General features: G+C 41.4%; 1 protein-coding gene across 1 annotated transcript in view; it reads left to right on the top strand.

Moving 5' to 3' along the window:
* pmepa1 (prostate transmembrane protein, androgen induced 1) overlaps nt 1-25,895 on the top strand; it is an 81,184-nt gene extending 55,289 nt beyond the window's left edge. Inside the window, exons 2-4 of the mRNA XM_029682665.2 lie at nt 9,879-10,033; nt 23,649-23,702; nt 24,161-25,895. Coding sequence (XP_029538525.2) covers nt 9,879-10,033; nt 23,649-23,702; nt 24,161-24,751 — 800 coding nt within the window. The 3' untranslated portion in view covers nt 24,752-25,895. The remainder of the gene's footprint in view (nt 1-9,878; nt 10,034-23,648; nt 23,703-24,160) is intronic.
* The last annotated feature ends 1,006 nt before the right edge of the window (nt 25,896-26,901 follow it).

Below are 26,901 nucleotides of genomic sequence, written 5' to 3'. Positions count from 1 at the left end.
GCAGACAGTTTTACAGACTGATATATCCCCCTTTCCTTACACACACACCCTCCCCACACCCCGCTATCTGGCCACTCCCAAATTCCCTAGACTAACAGTGTGTCGAGTCAGTAACAGGGAGGGAGAGACAGATGAGAGAGTGGAGTGCTAACCCTCCCCCCTTCGTCCCGCTGTCTGTCTGCGTGCTTAGAGCTGTCTGGCTCAGCAGTGACCGCGAATGCCCCGGCCTGACACTGAGCAAGGGAGGGAACAGAGATGTGGGGAGGGGGGGTGCAGGGTTGTCTTCCTTCTGTGACTGGGGGGGTGCAGGGTTGTCTTCCTTCTGTGACAGGGGACTCCCTTGACCCCCCTCACCTTCCCCATTTGGGGGCGAGTGAGTATCTCCACAGGCTGTATTGTCTAGAGAGAGAGAGCAAGTGGCTGGGGTGCTGTTGCTCTCTAGCTCGAACACACACATACACACACAAACAAAATCAGCGACCCTTTTTGCACTAACCTTTTTGACTCATCACATATGCTGCTGCTACTGTTTATCTGTCACTTTATTCCTAGTCATGTACATATCTACCTCAATTACCTGGTACCCTGTAAATATAACCAAGTTATTGTTACTCATTGTGTATTTATCATTACTTTTATTACTTTTCTATTATTTCTCTCTGCATTGTTGGGAAGGGCCCGTAAGTCAGCATTTCACTGTTTGTCTACACGTGTTGTTGACAAAGCACGTGACAAAAATAATCTTCTTTTTTTGGTGTTGAAAATCGCACAAAAGAGAACCCTCCCCTGAACATCCTCCGTGTCAGCTGGCCTAGTTTGGGGAATGATAATTATTTGTTTATGTATTTGTTATTTAACCCTTGTTTTACCAGGTAAGTTGACTGAGAACACATTCTCATTTACATCAATGACCTGGGGAATAGTTACAAGGGAGAGGAGCGGGGATGAATGAGCCAATTGTAAACTGGGGATGACTTTGTGATGACTAGGTGACCATGATGGTATGAGGGACAGATTGGGAATTTAGCCAGGACACTAGGATATTTAGTGACCACAGAGAGTCAGGACACCCGTCTCCAGTCCACCTGCTGTTCCCAGTCCACCTGCTGTTCCCAGTCCACCTGCTGTTCCCAGTCCACCTGCTGTTCCCAGTCCACCTGCTGCTGCTCCAGTTTCAACTGTTCTGCTTGCGGCTATGGAACCCTGACCTGTTCACCGGACTTGCTACCTTGTCCCGGACCTGCTGTTTTCGACTCTCTCTATCGCACCTGCTGTCTCTAACTGAATGATCGGCTATGAAAAGCCAACTGACATTTACTTCTGAGGTGCTGACCTGCACCCTCTACAACCATTGTGATGATTATTATTTGACCCTGCTGGTCATCTATGAATGTTTGAACATCTTGGCCATGTTCTGTTATAATCTCCCCCTGGCACAGCCAGAAGAGGACTGGCCATCCCTCAGAACCTGTTTCTTCTCTAAGTTTCTTCCTAGGTTCCTGCCTTTGTAGGGAGTTTTTCCTAGCCACCGTGCTTCTACATCTGCATTGCTTGCTGTTTGGGGTTTTAGGCTGGGTATAGGGGTATAGCACTTTGTGACATCGGCTGATGAAAAAAGAGCTTTATAAATTAATTTGATTGATTGATTAACGTCCCATCCAAAAGACTGCACCCTACACAGGGCAATGTCCCCAATCATTGCCCTGGGCCGTTGGGAAAGGGTACCTCCTCCTGGCCCTCCAACACCACTTCCAGAAGCATCTGTTCTCCAATCCAGGGACTGACCAGGACCAACCCTGCTTAGCTTCAGAAGCAAGCCAGCAGTGGGATGCAGGGTGGTATGCTGCTGGCATTATGAGCAACTCTTGAACGGTTAAACAGTGTGTGTATCTGTTTGTGTGCGTGTTAGTTGTTGCAGTGGTCCGGAAAAAGGGAAACCGCAAGGTCTCCTCATTGCGCAATTTTTTCCACAATCTGTTCCTAGGGATTTATTCTGGAAGCTTTGTTGGAAAGCTTTGGTAAACTTCTTCTCTGTTCGGTCTGGCAGCAACTGCTCAGAGGCCATTTTCTCCTCCACCCCCGACTATCCCTTTTTGAACATTCCCATTTGCATTCCTTAAGATAAGCCATTTCAGGAGCATGAAGGCTTGCTTTTCTCAGAACAACATTCCTCTCCTCTCTTGCAATGCTTTGTCTATTAAAAATACCCAGAGAAGATAGATAGAAGATGGACTACTTGAATAATGTGGATTCATGTCTATAATTAAAAAGGCTGTTAATAGCAATACAAAAAATACTTCTTACAAGACACAGTGTTGCTGGTGGACAATGTAGCGGCTTTCATTTGTTTCTATGATATAGGTTAGGCTTAGTATATGATGTAGGCCTACCTTGTGATATATGGTACTCAATAACACCATGACCTTGGTAGTGGTGTGAATGTTTAACTGTTAAAACAATTAAATAAATAGGGATCCTTAACATGAATTAATCCCCCCCCCCCCCCCCAAATGTAAATCACGGATCAGTTATTAAACATAATAAACATATTATTTTTTAACTAGACGATAGGCTAGAAACAGGGGTGCCTGGAGAAGTGGGTATACTCAAATTTTTCAAACGGCCCACTTGGTGAAGTAAAGACGCCCTGTGTAGAAAACTGGGAGACCCATGGGGCGGCGCACAATTGGCCCAGCGTCGTCCGGGTTAGAGGAGGGTTTGTCCGGCAGGGATGTCCTTGTCCCATCGTGCTCTAGCGACTCCTGTGACGGTCGCCAGGTATATGGTGTTTCCTCCAACACATTGGTGTGGCTGGCTTCCGGGTTAAGCGGGCATTGTGTCAAGAAGCAGTGCGACTTGGTTGGGTTATGTTTCGGAGGACGCATGGCTCTCGACCTTCGCCTCTCCCGAGTCCGTACGGGAGTTGCAGCGATGAGACAAGACTGTAACTACCAATTGAATACCACGAAATTGGGGAGAAAAAGGAGTAAAAAAAATGTAAATCACAGGTTTTTTTATTTTATATTCATCAGAGGGGATTAAGAAGTGAGTAGATGCAATGCCCACTGAAATAAAAGTGGGTATACACCATATACCTGCGTATATAGCCTCCATTACACAACTAGCTATAAAGGCCTGGGAAAAGTTCTGTAATTTAAAAGATACACTCAGCGATATAAAGTAGATGCAGAAAGTATACAGCATAGTGGGTCAATTTCCGCATCAACTAAGAGTGTTGAAGCGCAAGGCTCAACTTCTCTACTGTTTTGATACCTGGCTACCATGCTGTCAACAGTGTGAAGCGAACCTGTGCACATGAGCAGATACAGGTTGTGACTATGTGACAGCGTTGCATCTTGCTCATCTCAATATCCTAGCCTATTCATTGGTGATATGCACTGCTTTACTGAAGTTACAAGACATTGAAAGAAGAAACAACAAATTGTGAGACAGCTTTTGATTGCAAATAGACACGCCTAGTGCACGCTTCTGACTCTGTCTGCCTGGTTCTGACATACTGTGCCCCCCCCTCTCTCGCTGTCCCTCGCTAACAATGGAAGATGCAAGTTTGATTGTGTTTTTGGAAGGACAGCTTCCGTTCCAAAAATACTGAATCTTAGGAGTCGATTCCGCTCTTGACACTCAGAAATGGGAGTCAGCACCGGGAGTCGGTGTGTCAGGAGTCGAGGAATCAATTATTTTGTAGTATACTCTCTACCACTATGTCATCGTTGTTAACAGTTCTAAAAAAGAGGCCTGTATGGCAATAGAGAGTGATGTGCCCAGCTACGCAGTCCTACCACCCTCTCTGCCTGCCTGGCACACACTGGCCCCACTACGTCGCCCTGCTGCTAGCCCTGCCATCTGTGTGGAGCCTCATCCCTGTGTGTGCATGCTGGTGTGTCCGTGCCCCCGGGCACCATGTCAGAGCGTAAGGCTGTGCGCCAGCTGACAGGGCCGTTCCAGACAGTGGGTTTGCATAGTCGCTGGCTCAGGTCACTGGCCATATATTAACCCTGATGCTTTAGTAGAGAGACCCTAGCAACAACACTGTTTGTTTGTGGGAGCCGGGTTTAGGGTTGGGGTGTGTTTTGGTTTTATGAGCGTGAATTTACCTTAAGTCAATATTGAGGAATGAGGCCGAGGAACGATGATTTCTCATAACATACATTCGTATTATCCTCCAGTTTGTGTATTTTAGGCCGTGAATAAATGTGGCATGTGTATATACAGTACCAGTCAAAAATTTGGACACACCTACTCATTCAAGGGTTTTTTATTTATTTTTTACTATTTTCTACATTCTACATACGATTTTCAAAACTATGAAATAACACATATGTAATCATGTAGTGACCAAAAAAACTAAATATGTTTTATATTTGAGATTCTTCAAAGTAGCCACCCTTTGCCTTGACAGCTTTGCACGCTCTTGGCGTTCTCTCAACCAGCTTCATGAGGTAGTCACCCGGAATGCATTTCGATTAACGGGTGTGGCTTGTTAAGTTAATTTGTGGAATTGTAGAAAATAGTACAAATAAAGAAAATCCTTGAATGAGTAGATGTGTCCAAACGTTTGACTTAAATGTATAAACATTTATGAATGTGCTTTTCCATAGTAATTTTGGTAATTCTGTCTAGTCTTTCTCTCCCTCTTTCTGTCTCTCTCCCATCATTATTCTCTTCATCTCTGACCCATCTGTCTTTCTCTGGATTGTGCCACCACTCCCCCTCTCCCTCTCCTCTCCCTTTGGAAATCTTTTCTTTTTTTTGCACCCCATTGTTCGGAGCAGTAGGGGACACTCATTGTGTGTGTGTCGAGTAATGCGTGTGAGAAAGTGGGGACAAGGCTGCAGACCTTTTGCGGGCCGCAGTGTGTCGTTCTGCTCAGTGAGCACACAGGTTGGGGCTCGCCAAAGTTGAGGTATTAGGGGTAACACGATGCAGCCGGTCTCAGGGGGTCCCCACCACCACCATAACTGCGTACAAACTCAATGTAGCGGTGAGTTGTGCATTAATCGTTACTATCTTGGATTTTAATCATTGGGTAAAATCTGTAGGAGTTTGTTTTTTCTCTTCGTGCATTAGTTTTTTTCCCCCCAAGTCAAAAGTCCAATGTGATGAGTCATTGAGCTCGTTTTCTAGACTATCTTGAATTTGAGTTTCTTTGCCAATTGTGTGGTTGTCTGTGTATAACTAGCGTGATAAAAGCCTTTGTTGTTGTGTGAGGACGGCAAACTCTCCTTTAATGCTGCTGCAGGTCAGACATGGTTGTGTAATAGTCACTGGTAAGACTTCTGGAATGTTGGAACAAACTATTTTCAAGTCTCTAGCCTGCGAGAGCATTTCAGTATCTGGGTTATGAGCACACTGCCTAGCTTGGTCTCTTTGTTGTTTTGAATAGAATAGGTTAGGGGCAAATCCATGACAACAGAATTACACTGAGACTGAGGCTTTTTCACTTATACAAAACAAAAAACAATGTTTTCAAAGTTTAACAAACTACGCAACTCTATGCAAAATGACTACTTTGAAGAAATGACACAGTACATTTCACAAAAACACATTTACTGGAAGAACAGTGCAGATGCTAAGTTTGGTAACACAATTACAGTAAAATCTCCCTCCGTTTATGCGACCATGTTTTCCAAAAACTCTTAAATACTGTTAAATATCTTCTCAAAATGAAGATTCAAAGATGTCTGCAGAAAGAATGAGGTATGAGCTGAACATAACAGTATGCCTGTGGAAGGAAGGAAGGAAGGAAGGAAGGAAGGAAGGAAGGAAGGAAGGAAGGAAGGAAGGAACCCAACTCTGGTTTGTGACTACTATGATTTCTCATTGTAGCCAATTCAATTGCAGTAATTCTGTTATGGATTTGGTAACAAAATTATGAGCTTTAATCACTTAAATAATGTTTTACTAATTACTTGTTACTTCTGTGTACTTTTGTTACCCTCTCTCCTCATGGGGATATACATTTGAAAATATCTTTAACATACAGTGCCTTCAGAAAGTATTCACACCCCTTGACATTTTCCACATTTTGTTGTGTTATAGCCTGATTTGAAAATGGGTTTAAATTGAGATGTGTCACTGGCCTTACACACAATACCCCATGTCAGTGGAATTATGTGTTTTTTTTTTTTTTGTTTTTTTACAAATTAATTAAAATTGAAGTCAATTGGTATTGGAGTCAATTAGTATTCAACCCCGAGCCTAAATGCGTTCAGGAGTAAAAATGTGCTTAATGATGCACTCCGATTTATTCTAATTGCTAAAATTCGAATAGTTTGCCTAATTTCAGTTTGTGACAAAACAAGTAAGTATAGTGTAGAAAATCATTGTACCATCTAAACCATTGTGAAATATATTTTCCATAACCAAGCTGGTGTACAAAACTGAAAGTAAAATATGCAAAAATGAAACTTAAGAACAAGAAGCATAGAAATAACACACACAGAACAGATCTTAGAGTTTCTTTGAATGAGAAGACAGATCTTTAACTCACCTTTCTACGTCTACCATTTAATTAATTTGTAAGATGGGTAATGGTAGAAATTTGTATCTATGCCTTCATTTCCCCAAAATATAGACTGAGCTTTATTTTGTCACATAATTTGATATGCTCCTATGAACTTCATATGTTGGTGCTTTTACATGGAAATGACCTTAGGCTGTTTCACAGAGGAAGCTACTGTGTTAGCTTATGCTTTGCTTATCTGCTCAGTTAGACTGTCTGTGTTTGGTTTGAGTTGTTGCTTGGGGCAAAAGTCCCTGCTGGATTTTTTATGTGGGGCTGTCTGTGAACTTTCTCTCTCTCTCTGACTGTTGAAGTGTGAGAAGAACACAAAGTATGTCTGAGTTAGAAAGTGTGTGTGTGTGCGCGTGCGCGCGGAGTCCTGCATTTGTATGTCTCTGTCTGCTTCTGGGTCTGTTTGTGTGCTCCGTCTGCCAGGGTCACGTGGGGGGAGGGGAAGGTCAGGTTGTCCTGCCCTGTCTCCAAACAAAGATTGCTCTGTCTACCTCGACACTGTTGTGAACTCTTCTGGGAAAAGAGCTCCCGTGGTCTCGGTATCAATAGAGCCTCTGAGCTGACCAATAACTCCTCATTTTACTACACGCGCACACGTGGTGCGCTATGGTGATAATATTCAAACATGACATAAGACTGGAAGCAGCCTGTCATGATGACAGTATAAGTTGTCATCAATGACATCATACCTGTCATAATACTTGAGATGTCTTTCATATCATCGATGATGTGGTACTTAAAATAGTTCCTGTTTGGCTTTTCTATTGAGTAGGGTATCATATGTGCCTACTTTTAAGAGTTGTTACGAATACTAAGGGTATGTTTCAAAATAATTTTCACAATATTGGTCCCAAATATATAGCTTGGCGATATGGACAAAAAGTTATATAGAGATAAATGTAACTATTTTACTCTAAAGGTAAATCCATCAATAAAATAAATATATGCAGCAGGATTTATTTTTATGCCAAGTAAGACAACTGAGATGGTATGCTATGTTATAAAAAGTGAGCTATTTCAACATATCCCGGGAATGCATCATTGATATGTTGATGTGCAACCTGTCAAAATAGGATCCAGAATGATCAAATTCCTTTTGGGGCTCTTCAGAGATTAATTTGCAGACCACTTTGTGCATGGGCCTATTGGCATAGGCCTATTTACCACCTGAGAAAGTGGGAACTCAAAACACTTAGTAAATTTCTAACTCTAAGATCTTGTTGCTAGATAGCCATGTACGCTAATTGATTAATTTATCAGCAAATGTAATGTCCTACAAAACATTCCAGTGCTAGGCCTAAGCTACTTGATGTGGGCCTATTCAGTGCAAATGGCATGTTCCACTCGGCTCTGCTGGCGCATCAAAATCATACTACGTAGCCTACTCCGGTTGGAAAGTGGTGCCATGAACTCAATATTGAGAGGTGAGAAATACATTATATACTCAGACAGCTGTGACACTCTCCTCGATGTAACAAGAAAAGCGTATTTTTCTTGCAATTGCATTTTGAGTAATGGTCATATGCTTGTGTTTATCAGAATGCATCTCTCCCTCCTCCGTGCGCACAGTCGTGAGAGGGCAGCCCACAGTGAAACAGGGACAGGCGGATACTTTCATAGCAGGAATCAACATAATGCATAGGCTATTACTGTTGACCAGAAATAATGGTTTTAGAACAAAAAAATAGTTAGGAACATTGTTTCGCAAAATCACTGAATATTACTGAACTAAGCCAAATGCTTCGGTAGGAGGAGGGCAATGTTGGTGTCTGTAATTTTTGCTTTATCATCCCAGCTCTACCCACACATACTTACTAGGAACCAAGCAAGGAAGTACTACATTAGTAAATGAAAAATAACTAAATTGAATTATATAGCAGTCCCCTTTTAGCCAAAGGTAAGTATAGAGGACCTTATAAGTAACAAGGTACTTATGTAAATACCTAGTAACAACATCTGCAGATATTTGTATTTTGTATTTATTTATTACCAGAGACAGGATGATTGACTTGAAGGTATGTGGTAAGTACATGGTAATAAATAAATACAATATACCATAGATGTTTTTACTTGGTATTTACATTATGGGTACCTTGTACCTTTGGGACTTTAGAGGACTATTATATATTACATTTTGCTACTTTGTATTTACTAAGTAAGTATGTAGTACGTACTTGTTTGGTACCTAATAAGTATGTTTTAGACCAAATAGTTACCATGTGTTTACTTTTTATATTTATCTAGTTATTGTCTAATAATTACCGGGCTGTAAAATGAAGGGTTACCAAACATTGCAGTGCATTCGGAAAGCATTCAGACCCTTCGACTTTTCCACATTTTGTTACGTTACAGCCCACCTGTGGTAAATTCAATTGATTGGACATGATTTTCAAAGGCACACACCTCTGGTCTGATGAAACCAAGATTGAACTCTTTGTCCTGAATTCCAAGCATCACGTCTGGAGAAAACATGGCACCATCCCTACAGTGAAGCATGGTGGTGGCAGCATCATGCTGTGGGGATGTTTTTCAGCAGCAGGAACTGGGAGACTTGTCAGGATTGAATGGAGAAAAGTACATAGAGATCCTTGATGAAAACCTTCTCCAGAGTGCTCAGGACCTCCGATTGGGGCGAAGGTTCACCTTCCAATAAGACAATGACCCTAAGCACACAGCCTAGACAATGCAGGAGTGGCTTCGGGAAAAGTCGGATTTGAACCCAATCTAACATCTCTGGGTATGACAAAGCTTGAGAGGATCTGCAGAGAAGAATTGGAGAAACTCCCCAAATACAGGTATGCCAAGCTTGTGGTGTCATACCCAAGATGACTCGAGACTGTAATCGCTGCCAAAGGTGCTTCAACAAAGTACTGAGTATCAGGTCTGTATACTTATGTAAATGTGATATTTCAGTTTTTTATTTTTTCCAAATTTGCAAACATTTCTACAACCCAGTTTTTGCTTTGTCATTATGGGGTATTGTGTGTAGATTGATGAGAAGAAAAGAAAACGTTTAATAAATTTTAGAACAAGGCTGTAACGTAACAATGTGGAAAAGTCACGGGGTCTGAATACTAAGTTGTCTTCAATTACCATGGTCCCAAAATGTCTCAAACACCCTTTCCCAATAAACTGTGCAATGTACATATCCTCCTATCTGTCCTCTTGGGTTCTTCTATGAAGGGAGTTTCACGCACATCCAATATAATAACCGGAGCTAGACTAAAAGAAGGTCCAATACATAGTATCCTCTCACTTGATGATATGTTGATGAAGCTTAGGTGATACAATCATCAAGTATTCCACTCTTCCACTAGCTCTAACCTCTCCCTTCTCTCTCCAGCCCAGTTGGAGTTTGTGCAGATCCTGGTGATCGTGGTGGTGATGATGGTGATGGTGGTGGTGATCACATGCCTGCTCAACCACTACCGCCTGTCAGCACGCTCCTTCATCTCCAGGCACAGCCAGGCTCGCAGGCGCCAACTACCACTGACCTCAGTAAGTACTCTACACTGACCAGAACGTAGACTTTACTCTACAGCCTCCACACAGACCAGGGTGGGGAGTCTACTTTACAGCCCCCACACAGACCAGGGTGGGGAGTCTACTTTACAGCCTCCACACAGACATGGGTGTAGACTATTTTACAGCCCCTATAAGTACTTGATAATTACATCTCACTGACCAGGGAATATACTTTACTTGACAGCCGCCACACAGACCAGTATGCAGCCTTAACCAGTGCTTCCCAAACTGTGGGTTGGGACCCACTTGTGGGTCAAGGCAGGGAAAGAGATAAAGGTCGCGGGATACACATTTTGGTGCATTGCACATTTTCCGGATGGACACAACACTTTCAGTGTTAACTTAAAGCTGCAATATGTAACTTTTTGGGTGACCTGGGCAAATTCACATAGAAATGTGTATTATAGATCTGTCATTCTCATTGAAAGCCAGTCTAAGAAGCTGTAGATCTGTTCTGTGTGTGCTACTTCTATGCTTTTGGTTTTCTACACCAGCTTTAAACAGCTGAAAATACAATATTTTTGGTTGTGGAAAATATATTTCACAGCGGTTTAGATGGTGTAGAGAATCATTGCACAATGTCACATAAACTAAAATTAGGCGAACCATTACATTTTTTGCAACCAGGAAATGGCAGTACTGTTTCTGCATAGTGCATATTTAAATAACTATACCAGATATAAAGTATGCAGAAAAGATAATATACATTTGAAGTCGGAAGTTTAAATACACAAATTTCTTGTTAACAAACTATAGTTTTGGGAAGTCGATTAGAACATCTACTTTGTGCATGACACAAGTAATTTTTCCAACAATTGTTTAGACAGATTATTTCACTTATAATTCACCGTATCACAATTCCAGTGGGTAAGACGTTTACATACACTAAGTTGACAGTGCCTTTCAACAGCTTGGAAAATTCCAGAAAATTGTCATGCTTTAGAAGCTTCTGATAGGCTAATTGACATCATTTGAGTCAATTGGAGTTGTACCTGTGGATGTATTTCAAGGCCTACCCTCAAACTCAGTGGCTCTTTGCTTGACATCATGAGAAAATCAAAATAAATCAGCCATGACCTCAGAAAAAAAATTGTAGACCTCCACAAGTCTGGTTCATCCTTGGGAGCAATTTCCAAAAGCCTGAAATTACCACGTTCATCTGTACAAACAGTACGTAAGGATAAACACCATGGGACCACGCAGCCATCATACTGCTCAGGAAGGAGATGCGTTCTGTCTCCTAGAGATGAACGTACTTTGGTGCGAAAAGTGCAAATCAATCCCAGAACAACAGCAAAGGATCTTGTGAAGATGCTGGAGGAAACGGGTACAAAAGTATCTGTATCCACAGTAAAACGAGTCTTATATCAACATAACCTGAAAGGCCCCACAGCAAGGAACAAGCCACTGCTCCAAAACCGCCATAAAAAAGCCAGACTACGGTTTGCAACTGCACATGGGGACAAAGATGGTACTTTTTGGAGAAATGTCCTCTGGTCTGATGAAACAAAAATAGAACTGTTTGGCCATAATTACCATCATTATGTTTGGAGGAAAAAGGGGTAGTCTTGCAAGCCGAAGAACACCATTCCAACCATGAAGCACGGGGGTGGCAGCATCATGTTGTGGGGGTGCTTTGCTGCTTGAGGGACTGGTGCACTTCACAAAATAGATGGCATCATGAGGAATGAAAATTTCGTGAATATATTGAAGCAACATCTCAAGACATCAGTCAGGAAGGTAAAGCTTGGTCGTAAATGGGTCTAACTGACCTAAGACGAGGAATTTTTACTGGGAATAAATGTCAGGAATTGTGAAAAACTGAGTTTAAATGTATTTGGGTAAAGTGTGTGTAAACTTCCGACTTCAACTGTATACTCGGTATATAATATACTGAGTATAGCAAACATTAGGAACACCTTAATATTGAGTTGTACCCCCCCTTTTGCCCAGCAACTCCACTCTCACTTGTCTCCAATTCCACATCCCAACCCTCAGCTTCCTTCAGCCCATCCCACCGATCTCTGCTGGCCACCCTCTTTTGATTTCCATGCACCATATATCTTTCAACTATGCTGTAGTGTTTTAACATACAATTTGAATCTATTAAATCGAACAGAATCCACAGATTATGAGTTGAAGATAAATATTTGAACTAAGAGTATTAGTGATTGACTGACCAGGTCTCTCTAGATCTCCCTACAATACTATTTCTAGGGTCAATTTTCGATCAATGTTATGCATTTTCAGCCATTCCTGAACCGGAGACCAGAAACAGGCTACCTGAGGGCAATACCAAAACAAATGGTCTATTGATTCTGTATCCTTACAACAAAATCTGCAGCGCTGCAATGATTGCAAGCCACAAATATTCAACATCATGTTGGTGGCAAGAATTCTGTACAATAATTTTACAACAAAATCTGCAGAGCTGCAATGATTGCATGCCCCAAATATTCAACATTCTGTTGGTGGCAAGAATTCTGTATAATAATTTTAGCTGAAAAGCACGATGTCTTGAATCTTATTTTTATTTAACCTTGATTTCAACAGGGAGTCACATTGAGATTAAACATATTTGACAAGAGAGCCCTGTACACATTACAATAAAACCAGAATATTAAAACATACACGTGTATAAAACAATATAATTCAGTACACAATTAACAAAAATAAACATTTAATAAAAGCAATCACATTCAACTACATAGAGGTTCTCAATCAATAATTTAAACTACCTGAGTGGCACCAGTACATCTAGCTGCAGTGAACTCTGCATATTGTTCCACAAATTAGGTGCAAAAAACTAAATGTGGATTTTCCTATGTCTGTGGAGACTGAAGGGATCTCTAGTGTTATCCATTCCTGTGAACGGGTTTGGTAACTTATTATTCTTATCTTAATTAATGAAGTTACATATGGAGGGAGTTTCTGTAAGATTACTTTGTAAATAAGTAAATGAGAATTCAGCTCTCTTCTTAGACAGTGAGGCCCATCCCACATTTGTATACAGACTACAATGATGAGTCCTGAAATTGTCCCTGTGATAAAACATATTCCACAATGGTAGACTGCGTCCAAGGGTTTTAAAACAGAGGTTGCCGTATGCATGTAAACAATTTCACCAAAATTCCAATACAGGGAGAAGCGTTGCTTTAACAATATTTCTCCTATTTTTAATACTAAGGCATGATTTATTTCGATATAAAAAATATATATTGGAACTTAGCTCCTTAGTCAGATTTGTTATATGCGTTAGGAAGGATAATTTGCTAAAATAACTAACAAAGTGAACAATAATGGACTCAAAATTGAACCCTGGCGAAAACCTTTTTGAATCTCAAGAAATTCTGATTTAACCCCACCTATCAAGATGGCCTGAGTTCTGTCGCTAGGATAATTCTGAAACCATAAACAGGCTGTATATCCCAGGCCTACTCTTGATCATTTCTTCAGCAAAACAGAATGATCAACAGTGTCGAACGCCTTTGACAGATCAATAAACAAGGCAGCACAGCTCTTTTTAACATCCAAGGCATTGACAAGATCATTAGCAACTAGCGTGGTTGCTGTGGTAGTACTATGCCCAGGCCTAAACCCAGATTGGTTTATATTAAGAATACAATTGTCAGATAAAAAGGATGAAGTTGTACATTAACCATGTATTCAAGAATTTTAGCTTAACAAGGTAGTCTTGAAATGGGGCGATAGTTTTCAAGATCATTTGCATCACCACCCTTATGGAGTGGCAGAACGTGTGGATTTCCAAGCTTTTGGAATACTTCCTGATAATGTTAAATTGAAAATGTGGGCTCCTGAGCCAGCAATAAGGGGTGTTGCACACTTAAGCAGACCAGGATCCAAATTATTAGCCCCTGTGGATTTTTGGGGGTATAATGTTAACAAAAAAACTCCTGACTAGCATTTTCAGTATCATTCAATAGACTTTCACCATCTACATCCAAACTACTCTTTTCAAGAGCTGGCTTTGAAATATATTCAAATATAATGCCTGCAGAGATAAAATGGCGATTAAATGCATTAATGATATCAATTTAGTCAGTAATAGGGCCAGAATCTAAATTAATTTATTGGGGGAGAGAAGAGGGGATACAACCCTTCAGTCATTTAACAGCTTTTCAAAATTTAGCTGGGTTCCCGGTACATTCAGATAGTATATTAACATAATAATCTGATTTTGCTTTTTTAACTAGTTTTACACACAGATTTCTCAACCGCCTAAAAGACTGCCAGTCTGTGTCTGGGAGTCTGTGAATATAGCTTTGGCCTAGGCAGCATCTCTGTTGTGTATATGACTTCAGATAGCTCTGGACTGAACCAAGGGCAAGATTAAAAAAATTTTGTTCACATTTTTTATTAAGGGAGCATGTTAATCTACAATACAAATGAAAACATTTGAGAAGTGGTTAAGAGCCAACTCTGGGTCAGGTATAGATGCAATACAATCAAAGTCACCAAAATAAAGGTCACAAAAAAGGCCTGTTCATGTATCTTGTTGATAAAACAAGGTTTGGATCAAGGCGTCCATATATCCCTGACATATGCAATAGGACAGTGGTCACTAATATCCAACGCAAATACCCCACTCCCAGCGTATTTCTCTGCAATCAGCTGGGTCAAATTTAGATTAGTACAAAAATCATTTAGGCAATCAGCATCCTGCGTTCTCCATGCAAGATTAAAATCTCCAGCAATCAACACCTCCGGTGTAATAGAAATGGCAATTAAGTCAGTGAGTTTGTTTAGTACAATTTTTTTTGGCGGAAGGTGGATGATAGATTCCTATAACTGTTTTTCTTAAGTTGAAACAACTGCAGATTTAAAGCCAACAATTCAAATTGTTTAGGACTGGAAGTAGCCTTTAACAGAGACACACAAATAAGATTATTTGTGTAAATAGCAACACCACCACCTTTGCCTTTCCTATCATCCCTAAACACATTGTAACCATCCATAGCAACATCATACACTGCTCAAAACAATAAAGGGAACACTTAAACAACACAATGTAACTCCAAGTCAATCACACTTCTGTGAAATCAAACTGTCCACTTAGGAAGCAACACTTCGCAGTTCCTGTGCTTCCTGGCTGATGTTTTGGTCACTTTTGAATGCTGGCGGTGCTTTCACTCTAGTGGTAGCATGAGACGGAGTCTACAACCCACACAAGTGGCTCAGGTAGTGCAGCTCATCCAGGATGGGACATCAATGCGAGCTGTGGCAAGAAGGTTTGCTGTGTCTGTCAGCGTAGTGTCCAGAGCATGGAGGCGCTACCAGGAGACAGGCCAGTACATCAGGAGACGTGGAAGAGAGGCCGTAGGAGGGCAACAACCCAGCAGCAGGACCGCTACCTCCGCCTTTGTGCAAGGAGGAGCCGGAGGAGCACTGCCAGAGCCCTGCAAAATTACCTCCAGCAGGCCACAAATGTGCATGTGTCTGCTCAAACGGTCAGAAACAGACTCCATGAGGGTGGTAATGAAGGCCTGACGTCTACAGGTGGGGGTTGTGCTTACAGCCCAACACCGTGCAGGACGTTTGGCATTTGCCAGAGAACACCAAGATTGGCAAATTCGCCACTGGCGCCCTGTGCTCTTCACAGATGAAAGCAGGTTCACACTGACAACTCGTGACAGACGTGACAGTCTGGAGACGCCGTGGAGAACTTTCTGCTGCCTGCAACATCCTCCAGCATGACCGGTTTGGCGGTGGGTCAGTCATGGTGTGAGGTGGCATTTCCATTGATAATTTTTGTGTGATTTTGTTATCAGCACATTCAACTATGTAAAGCAAAAGTATTTAAGAATATTTCATTCATTCAGATCTAGCATGTTATTTTAGTGTTCCCTTTATTTTTTGGAGCAGTGTATATCAACTCATACACCCTGTACCATGGAATCGGTACATCAAAAATCTCTTCCCAGCTATTTAGCAATCCTTATGGCACAGCTGTCAACATCCTTGTCCTCAAATGAAACTGGTATTCCTATTTATGCTATTTTTTATTCCTCTGCCCGTTTTGATCCTTTATATTGGGCAGACAGACCAGTTCTAATCAAATGTTATTTTTCACATGAGCCGAATACAACATTACCATGAAATGCTTACTTGCATGCCCCTAACCAACAATGCAGTTCAAGAAATAGTTAAAACATCGAATCAATCCAAAAGTAACACAATAAATGTACAAAACAATAATGACGCTATATACAGGGGGTACCGGTACCTAATCATTGCAGGGGTACGGGTTAGTCGAGGTCATTTGTAAAGTGACTATGCATAGATAATAAACAGTGAGTAGCAAGCAGTGTGAAAACAAAGGGGGTGGTCAATGTAAATAGTCCGGTGGGCCATTTGATTCGTTGTTCAACAGTCTTATGGCTTGGGGGTAGAAGCTGTTAAGGAGCCTTTTGATCCTAGACTTGTTGCTCCGGCACCGCTTGCCGTGTGGTAGCAGAGAGGACAGTCTATGACTTGGGTGACTGGAGTCTTGGACCATTTTTTGGGCCTTCCATTGACACCGCCTGTATAGATCCTGGATGTCAGGAAGCTTGGCCCCAGTGATATACTGGGCCGTACGCACTACCCTCTCTAGCGCCTTACGGTCAGATGCCGAGCAGTTGCCATACCAGGCAGTGATGCAACCGGTCAGGATGCTCTCAATGGTGCAGCTGTAGAACTTTTTGAGGATCTGGGGACCCATGCCAAATGTCTCCTGAGGGGGAAAAGATGTTCCATGTAGCCATGGCTCTATGTAGTACTGTGCGCCTCCCATAGTCTGTTCTTGACTTGGGGATTGTGAAGAGACCTTTGATGGCATGTCTTGTGGGGTATGCATGGGTGTACTAGCTGTGTGCTAGTAGCTTAAACAGACACCTCAGTGCATTCAGCATGTCAACACTTCTTACAAAAACAAGTAGTCATGAAGTTAATCTCCCCTCCACTTTGAGCCATGGGAGATGTACATGCATATTATTAATGGTAGCTCTGTGTACATTTTAAGGGCCAGCCGTGCTGCCCTGTTCTAAACCAATTGTAGTTATCCGGGGTTCCTCTTTGTGGTACCTGACTTCACTACTGAACAGTAGTCCAGGTGTGACAAAACTAGGGCCTGTAGGACCTGCCTTGTTGACAGTGCTGTCAAGAAGGCAGAGCAGTGCCTTATCATGGACATACTTCTCCCCATCTTAGCTACTGTTGTATCAATATGTTTTGATCATGACAGTTTACAATCCAGGGTAACTCCAAGCAATTTAGTCACCTCAGCTTGCTCAAATTCTACATTATTTATTACAAGATGTAGTTGAGGTTTAGTGAATGATTTGTCCCAAATACAATGCTTTTAGTTTTAGAACTATTTAGGACAAACTTATTCCTTGCCACCCACTCTGAAGCTAACTGCAACTCTTTAAGTGTTTCAGTCATTTCAGTTGCTGTAGTAGCTGACATGTATAGTGTTGAGTATTCCGCATAGACACTTTGGCTTTTCTCAAAGCCAGTGGAAATTCATTAGTAAAGATTGAAAAAAGTAATGGGCCTAGACAGCTGCCTTGAGGAATTCCTGATTCTACCTGGATTATGTTGGAGAGGCTTCCATTAAAGAACACCCTCTGTGTTCTGTTAGACAGGTAACTCTTTATCCACAATATAGCAGGGGGTGTAAAGCCATAACACAAGGTTTGCCAGCAGCAGACTATGATCCATAATGTCAAAGGCCGCACTGAAACAAAACAGCCCCCACAATCTTTTTATCGTCAATTTCTCTCAGCCAATCATCAGTCATTTGTGTAAGTGCTGTGCTTGTTAATGTCCTCCTCTATAAGCATGCTGAAAGTTTGTTGTCAATTTGTTTACTGTAAAATAGCATTGTATCTGGTCAAACACCATTTTTTCCAGTAAAGGGGGCCTTACTATTCTTAGGTAGCGGAATGACTTTTGCTTCCCTCTAAGCCTGAGGGCACACACTTTCTAGTAGGCTTAAATTGAAGATGTGGCAAATAGGAGTGGCAGTATCATCCGCTATTATCCTCAGTGATTTTGCATCCAAGTTATCAGACCCCGGTGGCTTGTCATTGTTGATAGACAACAATCAATTTTTCACCTCTTCCACACTAACTATACAGATTTTAAAATTACACTGCTTGTCTTTCATAATTTGGTCAGTTATACTTGGATGTGTAGTGTCAGCATTTATTGCATGTTATGCCTAAATTTGCTAATCTTGCCAATGAAAAAAATCTTTAAAGTAGTTGGCAATATCAGTTGGCTTTGTGATGAATTAGCCATCTGTTTCAATGAATGCTGAGTTTGCCTTTTTTCCCAGAATTTAATTTAAGGTGCTCCAAGCTTTTTGCTATCATCAGATCCGGTGTAGTAGGGTTCTAACTTAATCCTGTATTGACACTTTGCTTGTTTGATGGTTCGTCTGAGGGCATAGCGGGATATTTTATAAGCGTCCGGATTAGTGTCTCGCTCTTTGAAAGCATCAGCTCTAGCCTTTAGCTCGATGCGGATGTTGCCTGTAATCCATGGCTTCTGGTTGGGATTTGTAGGTACGATCACTAGGGGGACGATGTTGTCAATGCACTTATTGATGAAGCCGATGACTGAGGTGGTATACTCCTCGATGCCTTTGGATGAATCCCGGAATGTATTCTAGTCTGTGCTAGCAAAACAGTCCTGTAGCGTAACATCCGCATCATCTGACCACTTCAAAATTGAACGAGTCACAGGTACTTTCTGCCTTAGTTTTTGCTTGTAAACATGAATCAAGAGGATAGAATTATGGTCAGATTTGCCAAATGGAGGACGAGGGAGAGCTTTGTATGCTTCCCTGTGTGTGGAGTAAAGGTTGTCTACAGTTTTTTTTTCATCTGGTTGCACATGTGTCATGCTGTTAGAAATTAGTGAAATTTGCCTGCATTAAAGTCCCCAGCCACTAGGAGCGCCGCTTCTGGATGAGCATTCCCCTACCTCCTCCCGCTGGCACCTGCCTAGTTTTGGGGTAATGATGTAATCAATTGGTTGTAATCTTGGATTGAGCAGACCTTCCCATACAAGTATAATAACTCCATGAAAGACATAACGCTACCATTCCAATTTACAATATAATTTAAAAACAAAATAAAATACCCTTTTCAAACATTCATAAACACAGGTCTTTTATCAACCAGCACATTTGAGGTCAGCCATAATATTTGTTGGAATATTTGTTTTATCTTTTCAAGGGAATTAATTTGGAATTGTAGCCAGCTCTGCGATGCTTGTTTGAAAAAGAGAGATACTTTGAAAAATGTTTCATTTTCAATTAATCGAAAATGAGACGTGGCAATCTGCACAAAGACAAAAGGGCAATTTTTAAACAATAGATGAGCTTTTCTTAGTAATATACCAATTAGGGTTCAAGTAAAACTTTTGTATAAGTGAAGCTTTTAGAGAGAGGTTTAGTGCTTTTATATTTAATAATCTCAACCCACTCAGTTCATATTCATTATATAGATAAGGTACACTTTATTTTGCCTGGTTTAGCATCCCAGATAAAGCGTAATATTTTTTGCTCATATGATTTGAAAAATGAATCACCAGGAGTAGGCAGCGCCATAGGTAAGTGAGTAAACTAAGATATGACTAAAAAGTTAATCAGGGCAATATTTCCATAAATAGAGAGGTATATACAGTGGGGCAAAAAAGTATGTAGTCAGCCACCAATTGTGCAAGTTCTCCCACTTAAAAAGACGAGAGGCCTGTAATTTTCATCATAGGTACACTTCAACTATGACAGACAAAATGAGAAAAAAAATCCAGAAAATCACATTGTATGATTTTTTTATGAATTTATTTGCAAATTATGGTGGAAAATAGGCCATAGTGGCGAAAAAATTACAATATAGCAATTAAACACTGGAGTGATAGATGTGCAGAAGATGAGTGTGCAGGTAGAGATACTGGGGTGCAAAGGAGCAAAATAAATTAAATAAATAACAGTATGGGGATGAGGTATTTAGATGGGCTATGTACAGCTGCAGTGATCTGTGAGCTGCTCTGACAGCTGGTGCTTAAAGCTAGTGAGGGAGATATGAGTCTCCAACTTCAGTGATTTTTGCAGTTCGTTCTAGTCATTGGCAGCAGAGAATTGATAGGAAAGGAGGCCTAATGAGGAATTGGCTTTGGGGATGACCAGTGAAATATACCTGCTGGAGCGCGTGCTACGGGTGGGTGCTGCTATGGTGACCAGTGAGCTAAGATAAGGCGGGGCTTTACCTAGCAAATAATTATAGATGACCTGGAGCCAGTGAGTTTGGCAACGAATATGAAGCGAGGGTCAGCCAATGACAGCATACAGGTCGCATTTGTGGGTAGTTTTTCGGGCTTTGGTGACAACGGATGGCACTGTGATAGACTGCATCCAATTTGCTGAGTAGTGTTGGAGGCTATTTTGTAAATTACATCGTTTAAGTCAAGGATCGGTAGGATAGTCAGTTTTACGAGGGTATGTTTGGCAGCATGAGTGAAAGATGCTTTTTGCGAAATAGAAGCCGATTCTAGATTTCATTTTGGATTGGAAATGCTTTATGTCAGTCTGGAAGGAGAGTTTACAGTCTAACCAGACACCTAGGTATTTGTAGTTGCCCACATATTCTAAGTCAGAACTGTCCAGAGTAGTGATGCTGGGCGGGTGGGCAGGTGTGGACAGCGATCGGTTGAACAGTATGCATTTAGTTTTACTTGCGTTTAAGAGCGGTTGGAGGCCATGGAAGGAGAGTTGTTATTTGATCTGATTTTATTAACTAACATTTCGATAGCCATAGCGAATAGATATGGTGACAGCGGACACCCTTGTTTAACTGCTCTTGACAATTTAAAACTCTCTGAGAAGTAGCTGGTATTTACTATTTTACATTACTTTTACCCATTATATAAGAGAATCACCAACATTGGAAAAATCCAGGCATTTATAAATACATTCTGTTCTTACTTTATCAAAGGCCTTTTCAAAATCCAATAACACCTGGCCTGACTTCTTAGATGTTTCATGTTGTTCTTTTATCTCTAGTAGTTGTCGTATATTATCTCCAATGTATTGTCCGTGTAGAAAACCGGTCTAATCAGGATGAACAATACCTGGTAAAAAAAAGTGCTCTGCATTTCACTAGTATTTTTGCAAAAACATTGCAGGGTAAAAGGCCTCCAGTTTTTTTTTTAGATAGACTGGATCTTTATATTTGCCATCGGGGTCTTGTTTTAATAATAGTGAAATCAGACCTTTCTGCTGAGTACCTGACAGACTACCATTTCTATAGGAGTAGTTAAAACAAGCTAACAATGAAGCTTTGAGAATATCAAAAAAGGCTTGATATACCTCTACCGGTATGCCATCAAGCCCTGGGGGTTTTCCAGACTGAAAGGATTTTATAGCCTCAAAGTTTTTCATCTGTAATTTAGTCTTCGCACTGATCCTTTTTGTACATTTAGTTAATTTTAATTTTTTTGTATTTGCAAATAATTCCTTACAGTAATCATCATTCAGAGGTTGAGGATGAGACAGAATAGAGAACATCTGCTTCAAATATTTAGCTTCCTCTTTTAAAATATAATTTGTAGAATCATAATAACGAGTATCTGCTAATTATTTTTGGTAGCATTCCTGTGTTGGAGATTCGGGAAGAATTTGGTGCTTTTTTTTCCCATATTCCATCCAGTTTGTTTTATTTTTGTAATAGATTACATTAGATCGTTCTTGAATAAGTTCCTCCAGTTCTTTTTGTTTTTCCTCCAACTTATTTTGAATCTCTAGTAATCGTTTTTATTTTGATCTACCTGTACTATTTCATGTATTTCCCTTGTTGGTCTTGGCTCTTTGGACAGAAACTGCTTTTTTTTATTGATACATTTTTAATTGAATGACCTCTGCACATACATTTAAAGGTATCCAAAACTTTAAGGAGATTTATTGAACCTATATTGTACTGACAAAATTCAGTTATAAATATTACATTGTCCTCCAGTAAACTTTGATAAAATTTCCAATATTCCTGTCCACGTGGAAATTCTGTAACAGTTATTGTGAAGGCCAATTGGATGATGATCCGATCGCATTCTGTCTCCTATCAATACTTTTTCAACATTTGATGCAAGAGAGAAAGAGAAAATAAAGTAGTCAAGACGACTAGCTTGATTAAGTCTCCTCCATGTATCTCTCACTAGGTCAGGGTTTTTTAGTTTCCAAATATCCATTATTTCTGTGTCCATAATATTTGTGATTTCCTTAAGGACATGGTGATGATAGTTTGTAGCGTGATTTATTTATATATATATATATACATACATACATTTGCAAAAATGTATTAAAAAAACAGGTTTTGCTTCGTCATTATGGGGTATTGTGTGTAGATTGATGGGGGGGGGAGACACGATTTAATCCATTTTAGAATAAGGCTGTAACATAACAAAATGTGGAAAAGGTCAAGGGGTTTGAATACTTTCTGAATGCACCGTTTATGGACAAATACACGTTTAAAAATGTTTAACAATCGAACAAGATTTGTTTTAGTCGGGGACAGCCCTAGTTGACTCCAATGCTTCCCACAGTTGTGCCAAGTTGGCTAGATGTCCTTCATGTGCTGGATCTTTGTTGATACACTCAGGAAGCTGTTGAGTGTGAAAATCCCAGCAGCGTTGCAGTTCTTGACACAAACCGGTGTGCCTGGCACCTACTACCATACTCTGTTCAAAGACACTTAAATATTTTGTCTTACCCATTCACCCACTGAATGGCACACATACACAATCCATGTCTCAAGGCTTACAAATCCTTCTTTATTGAAGTGGATTTAACAAGTGAATAAGGGATCATAGCTTTCACCTGGTCAGTCTATGTAATGTTTTGTATACTCGTTTTAATGTCTGGTGTTTCTTTCTTTGTGTGTCTTTGTCAGAGGCTTATGGGAGACAGGTTGTCTGCCACATGTCTGCCACATCGCCCAGTGCAGTTATCTGAAGATTCCAAAACCATATGACTGCACTACTGCTTTCTGAATCACCCACACACACTGCTGCTTTCTGAATCACCTAGCCTGTGATTCATTCGTTAGGAGATGTGGGGAATGATGCCGTGTGTGCGTGTGTGTTTTGGGCTAGGCAGACGTCTGTGTACTCTGCAGGAGGGGGTATGAGTCAGAGATGACAGAGCTTTCTGTGTCACGGTCAGTGTCTGGCTGTGTGTTTGTTTAGGATTGCTTGTGTGAAGAGCACTCGAACAGTACATGTAGCTCTTGTCCAATTCACAGCCCATCTAGGTGTAGAGAAAAAGGCTCAGATAGAAGGACAGGAAGTTTACAAAGGCACTCCAGTATTAGCCCTTGGGTTCTGCCTATTAAGAGATGCTATACAAGTATACCTTACTCTGTCTGGCTCTGGGGTTGATCTCATCACCTTCACCCTATGCTCAAAGGTGGTTGGCTCTTTGGCTGGAAAGGTAAGTACTCCACTTAGTTGCACAACATGGTATCCAGTGAATGATAAATTCTTCTCTCTCTGTCTTTCTCCTTGCACCTCGCCATCGCTCTCTCAGGATGGGAGTCTGTGGTCCTCAGACGGCCCAGGGTCCACCAGTGGAATGAGCGAGGTAAGGGCGATTATGGGTAATCTTGTTTAGCCATTAAGACTTTACATCTATAGGGGTCATCCCTAAACCCAGGGACCTAAAATTCATCCCAAATGGGCGGAAATGTATTATGGATTTGTCCTCTGATATAAGAGCAGAGAGGCTATGGGTGTTTATTGATGTTCATAGCAAAGAGATGACAACGATGGTGCTGTATTGTTTTGAATGGTTGCTCGGCCCCCTGTCAATATACTCTCACTCAATATACCTTCACACACTATTTTTGTCACTGTGGATAAAAAGAGTGTTCTGAACAAAAGGACCACAATGGAAATAAGTTGTTCAACTTTTTTTGTTATCCTCAATTATTTTAAGTGCATTGCATCCAAATACAAGTTGTCAATTTCATCAAAATAATCACAAAAATGAATGACCAAATATGTGTGTTTGTGCTAACTCCCTCTACTCCTCCCTTACAGCAGCAGGTGTACACCCCCCGGCCCCCGGACCGCGGCCCTTCCTACCTGCAGAGGGAGCGTCTGGCCCGCTTCCAGCCCACCTACCCCTACCTGCCCCATGCCATCATTGACCTGCCGCCCACCATATCGCTGTCGGACGGCGAGGAGCCCCCGCCCTACCAGGGCCCCTGCACCCTGCAGCTTCGCGACCCCGAGCAGCAGCTGGAGCTTAACAGGGAGTCGGTGCGCGCGCCCCCCAACCGCACTGTCTACGACAGCCACCTCCTCGATACCTCCCTGTGCCCGCCGCCCAGCCTCAATGCAGGAGTCAGTGCTACCACTGTAGCCACATCCGCACAGGCCTACTCCAGCCGAGTGGAAGGGGCGCCGCCGACTTATAGTGAGGTTATAGGGCACTACTACCACCCCTCTTCCCTGCCCAGGCACCACCACCAGACTTCCAGTGGCAGTGGGGGCATGGGGGGCGGAGGCGGGTTAGGAAGCCCGGGTCCCTCGCTGCTCCATGGGATACTCCAGCAGGCCCACCTGGGCAGCTTGGAGAGCAGGAACGCACGCAACAAAAAGGAGAAGCAGAAGCCTCGGCAAGTGTGACGGCAGTGTTGGTATCGGCTGTTTATTTCTTTCTCTGCGCACTTCAGCTGAACTGTTGGTGTCAGGCAGGGTTGGGGAGGGGAGGTCGACATGGGGTGACGGGGAGGCAGACGCAAAAAAAAAGAAATGCCTCCCCTCTGAACTTTACCCCCCCCCCGGTCACCGTCATAACTGACAACCGTCGCCCCTGACTTACTTTGTATAAATATTTACTTGTTCTTTGTTGTCTCCGTGCTTACAGCTTTTTTTCTATATTGACAAATGCGAAAACAAAAAAAGAGTTACATTTTTTATTTTATTTTGTATTTAGGTTTATTTTGTTTTTGTATCCCTTTTGCATCATTTCTAGTCAATTATCTCCTTGTAGTTTATCCTTAGTTGCTCCCAGAGTCTTTTAGAATGACCAGGTCTTCCTTTTTTTAGATGCAGATGGCTCTTTTAGTGATCCGCCACCTAACCCCGTCTAGCTTTGTGTGCTGTCCGTGTACAGGCTTGTACAGTGCATTGATAGCAATCTTGTATCAGGTTGCCAGATTCAGGCTCTCACGGGTTGCCAGATCGAAGCTCATATGTTAGCCCTAGTTAGCCTCGGCTCATGACCCAGTTGGCCACAGTGTAGGCACCCCCGTCGCTCATTAATCCACATCAAAGGGTGAGTAAGCTTAGCGGTGTGGTGGTCAGCGTTGGCATCCATGGAAACACATGATTGACAGCTGACTGGGTCTGTGTATCAACATGTGCACTGGAATAGAGAGTCCTTTGAGGTCAATTGAGTACAGTACTTTTCCCACTGTAGTGCTTTATGGCTATCTTGCTGTACTATCTGGACCCATCTGAGTTTAGTATTGTACTTTGGGTCTTGTCCAGTCGATTTTAGTACTGTCTTTGGGTCTTTGGACAGACAAGTTCAGGAGTTCCCGTGTGCAAATGCTCTTAATTTTTTTCTGGATCTTTTTTAAAGAGATGTTTGCACAAGATTCAAGACTGTTTATCTGGAGAAAAAGAAAAGAAGTCTGCAATATGTATCATAAGAGAGGAGAGTGTGAGCAGGGGTATTTTTGTAAACATGGATTCTAAAGAGAAAAATACATTTTTTTGTTTTTTATTTTTTTGTCTGCTCTAGAAATAAAAGTGAAAACGGTCATCTGTTGGGGTGCCAACTCAAATGTGTTTAACATTGTGCTATCTATACATATACATCCGTATGTATATGTATCAATGTATGTGTGTAAACATATATACACGTATATAGAAACGGAAAAACAAAGTTAAAAAGCACGATTTTAGAGTTATTTATATAATTGTTGAAAATAATTGCACTATTTTTTTATATAACAAAATGGAACGAGGAAAAAAGAGACCTGGAGTTTTGCGTGCATGTGTGATCATGAGTGACAGAGCCCTCAACCTTTGAACCCCCAACTTTGAACTCCAGTTCAAGTTTATTATCTGCAGAGCCCCCAGATTTCTGACCAGAAGTAGGGTGAAGTTGCTCCTAGATGCTGATCTTGGGTCAGTTTCCCAGCTTTTTCCCTACTAATGGTTAAGGTAAGGATAGGGGAAGAGAAGCTGATCCTAGATCTGTACCTAGGGGAAACTGCATCTGACCACCATTTCATAGGACTGCAGCGTACAGTAGCCTACTAAACAAAACAGCAGTACCGTATGGCCAAAATCGGACTTAAAACATTTTGTACGTGACTTTCAAATTGATCTCCTATTGATTTTAGGCAAACGTTAGAGTTAAAGTTGCAGATTTTAATTCAGGATTCTGCTCGTAAGACCTATTCCTTATGCTTAACTCTTTCACCTTTCTTGGCCTTTAGAAAGTCCAAATCAACACAACTCCATTAACCTCAATTACCTACTATCACTCAAGATGTATTTGTCAAATCATTTATTTTGACAAACTACCTCAACAAGCAACACGTGAAGCACGTAGTTTCACCTACCTTCAGATATTTTCATGGTTAGTGCCCGTATTGAATTTCAACTCATGGATTTTTTGTTTTTAATGCAAGCCTCCACCATGTGTAGGTTTGGAACAGAAAAAGATTAATCAGGAAACTAAAGTTGGAGTGGTGACCTTCACCACTTTCCTCTAAGCTTTGTATCTGAATGTCAGGCCTTTGAAGCGGCCAGGTGAGCGC

The sequence above is a fragment of the Oncorhynchus nerka genome, linkage group LG15 (assembly GCF_034236695.1).
Source record: "Oncorhynchus nerka isolate Pitt River linkage group LG15, Oner_Uvic_2.0, whole genome shotgun sequence".
Classification (NCBI taxonomy): domain Eukaryota; kingdom Metazoa; phylum Chordata; class Actinopteri; order Salmoniformes; family Salmonidae; genus Oncorhynchus; species Oncorhynchus nerka.
Note: the sequence above shows the minus strand (reverse complement) of the source record. Positions and strands in the feature narration are given on the sequence as shown.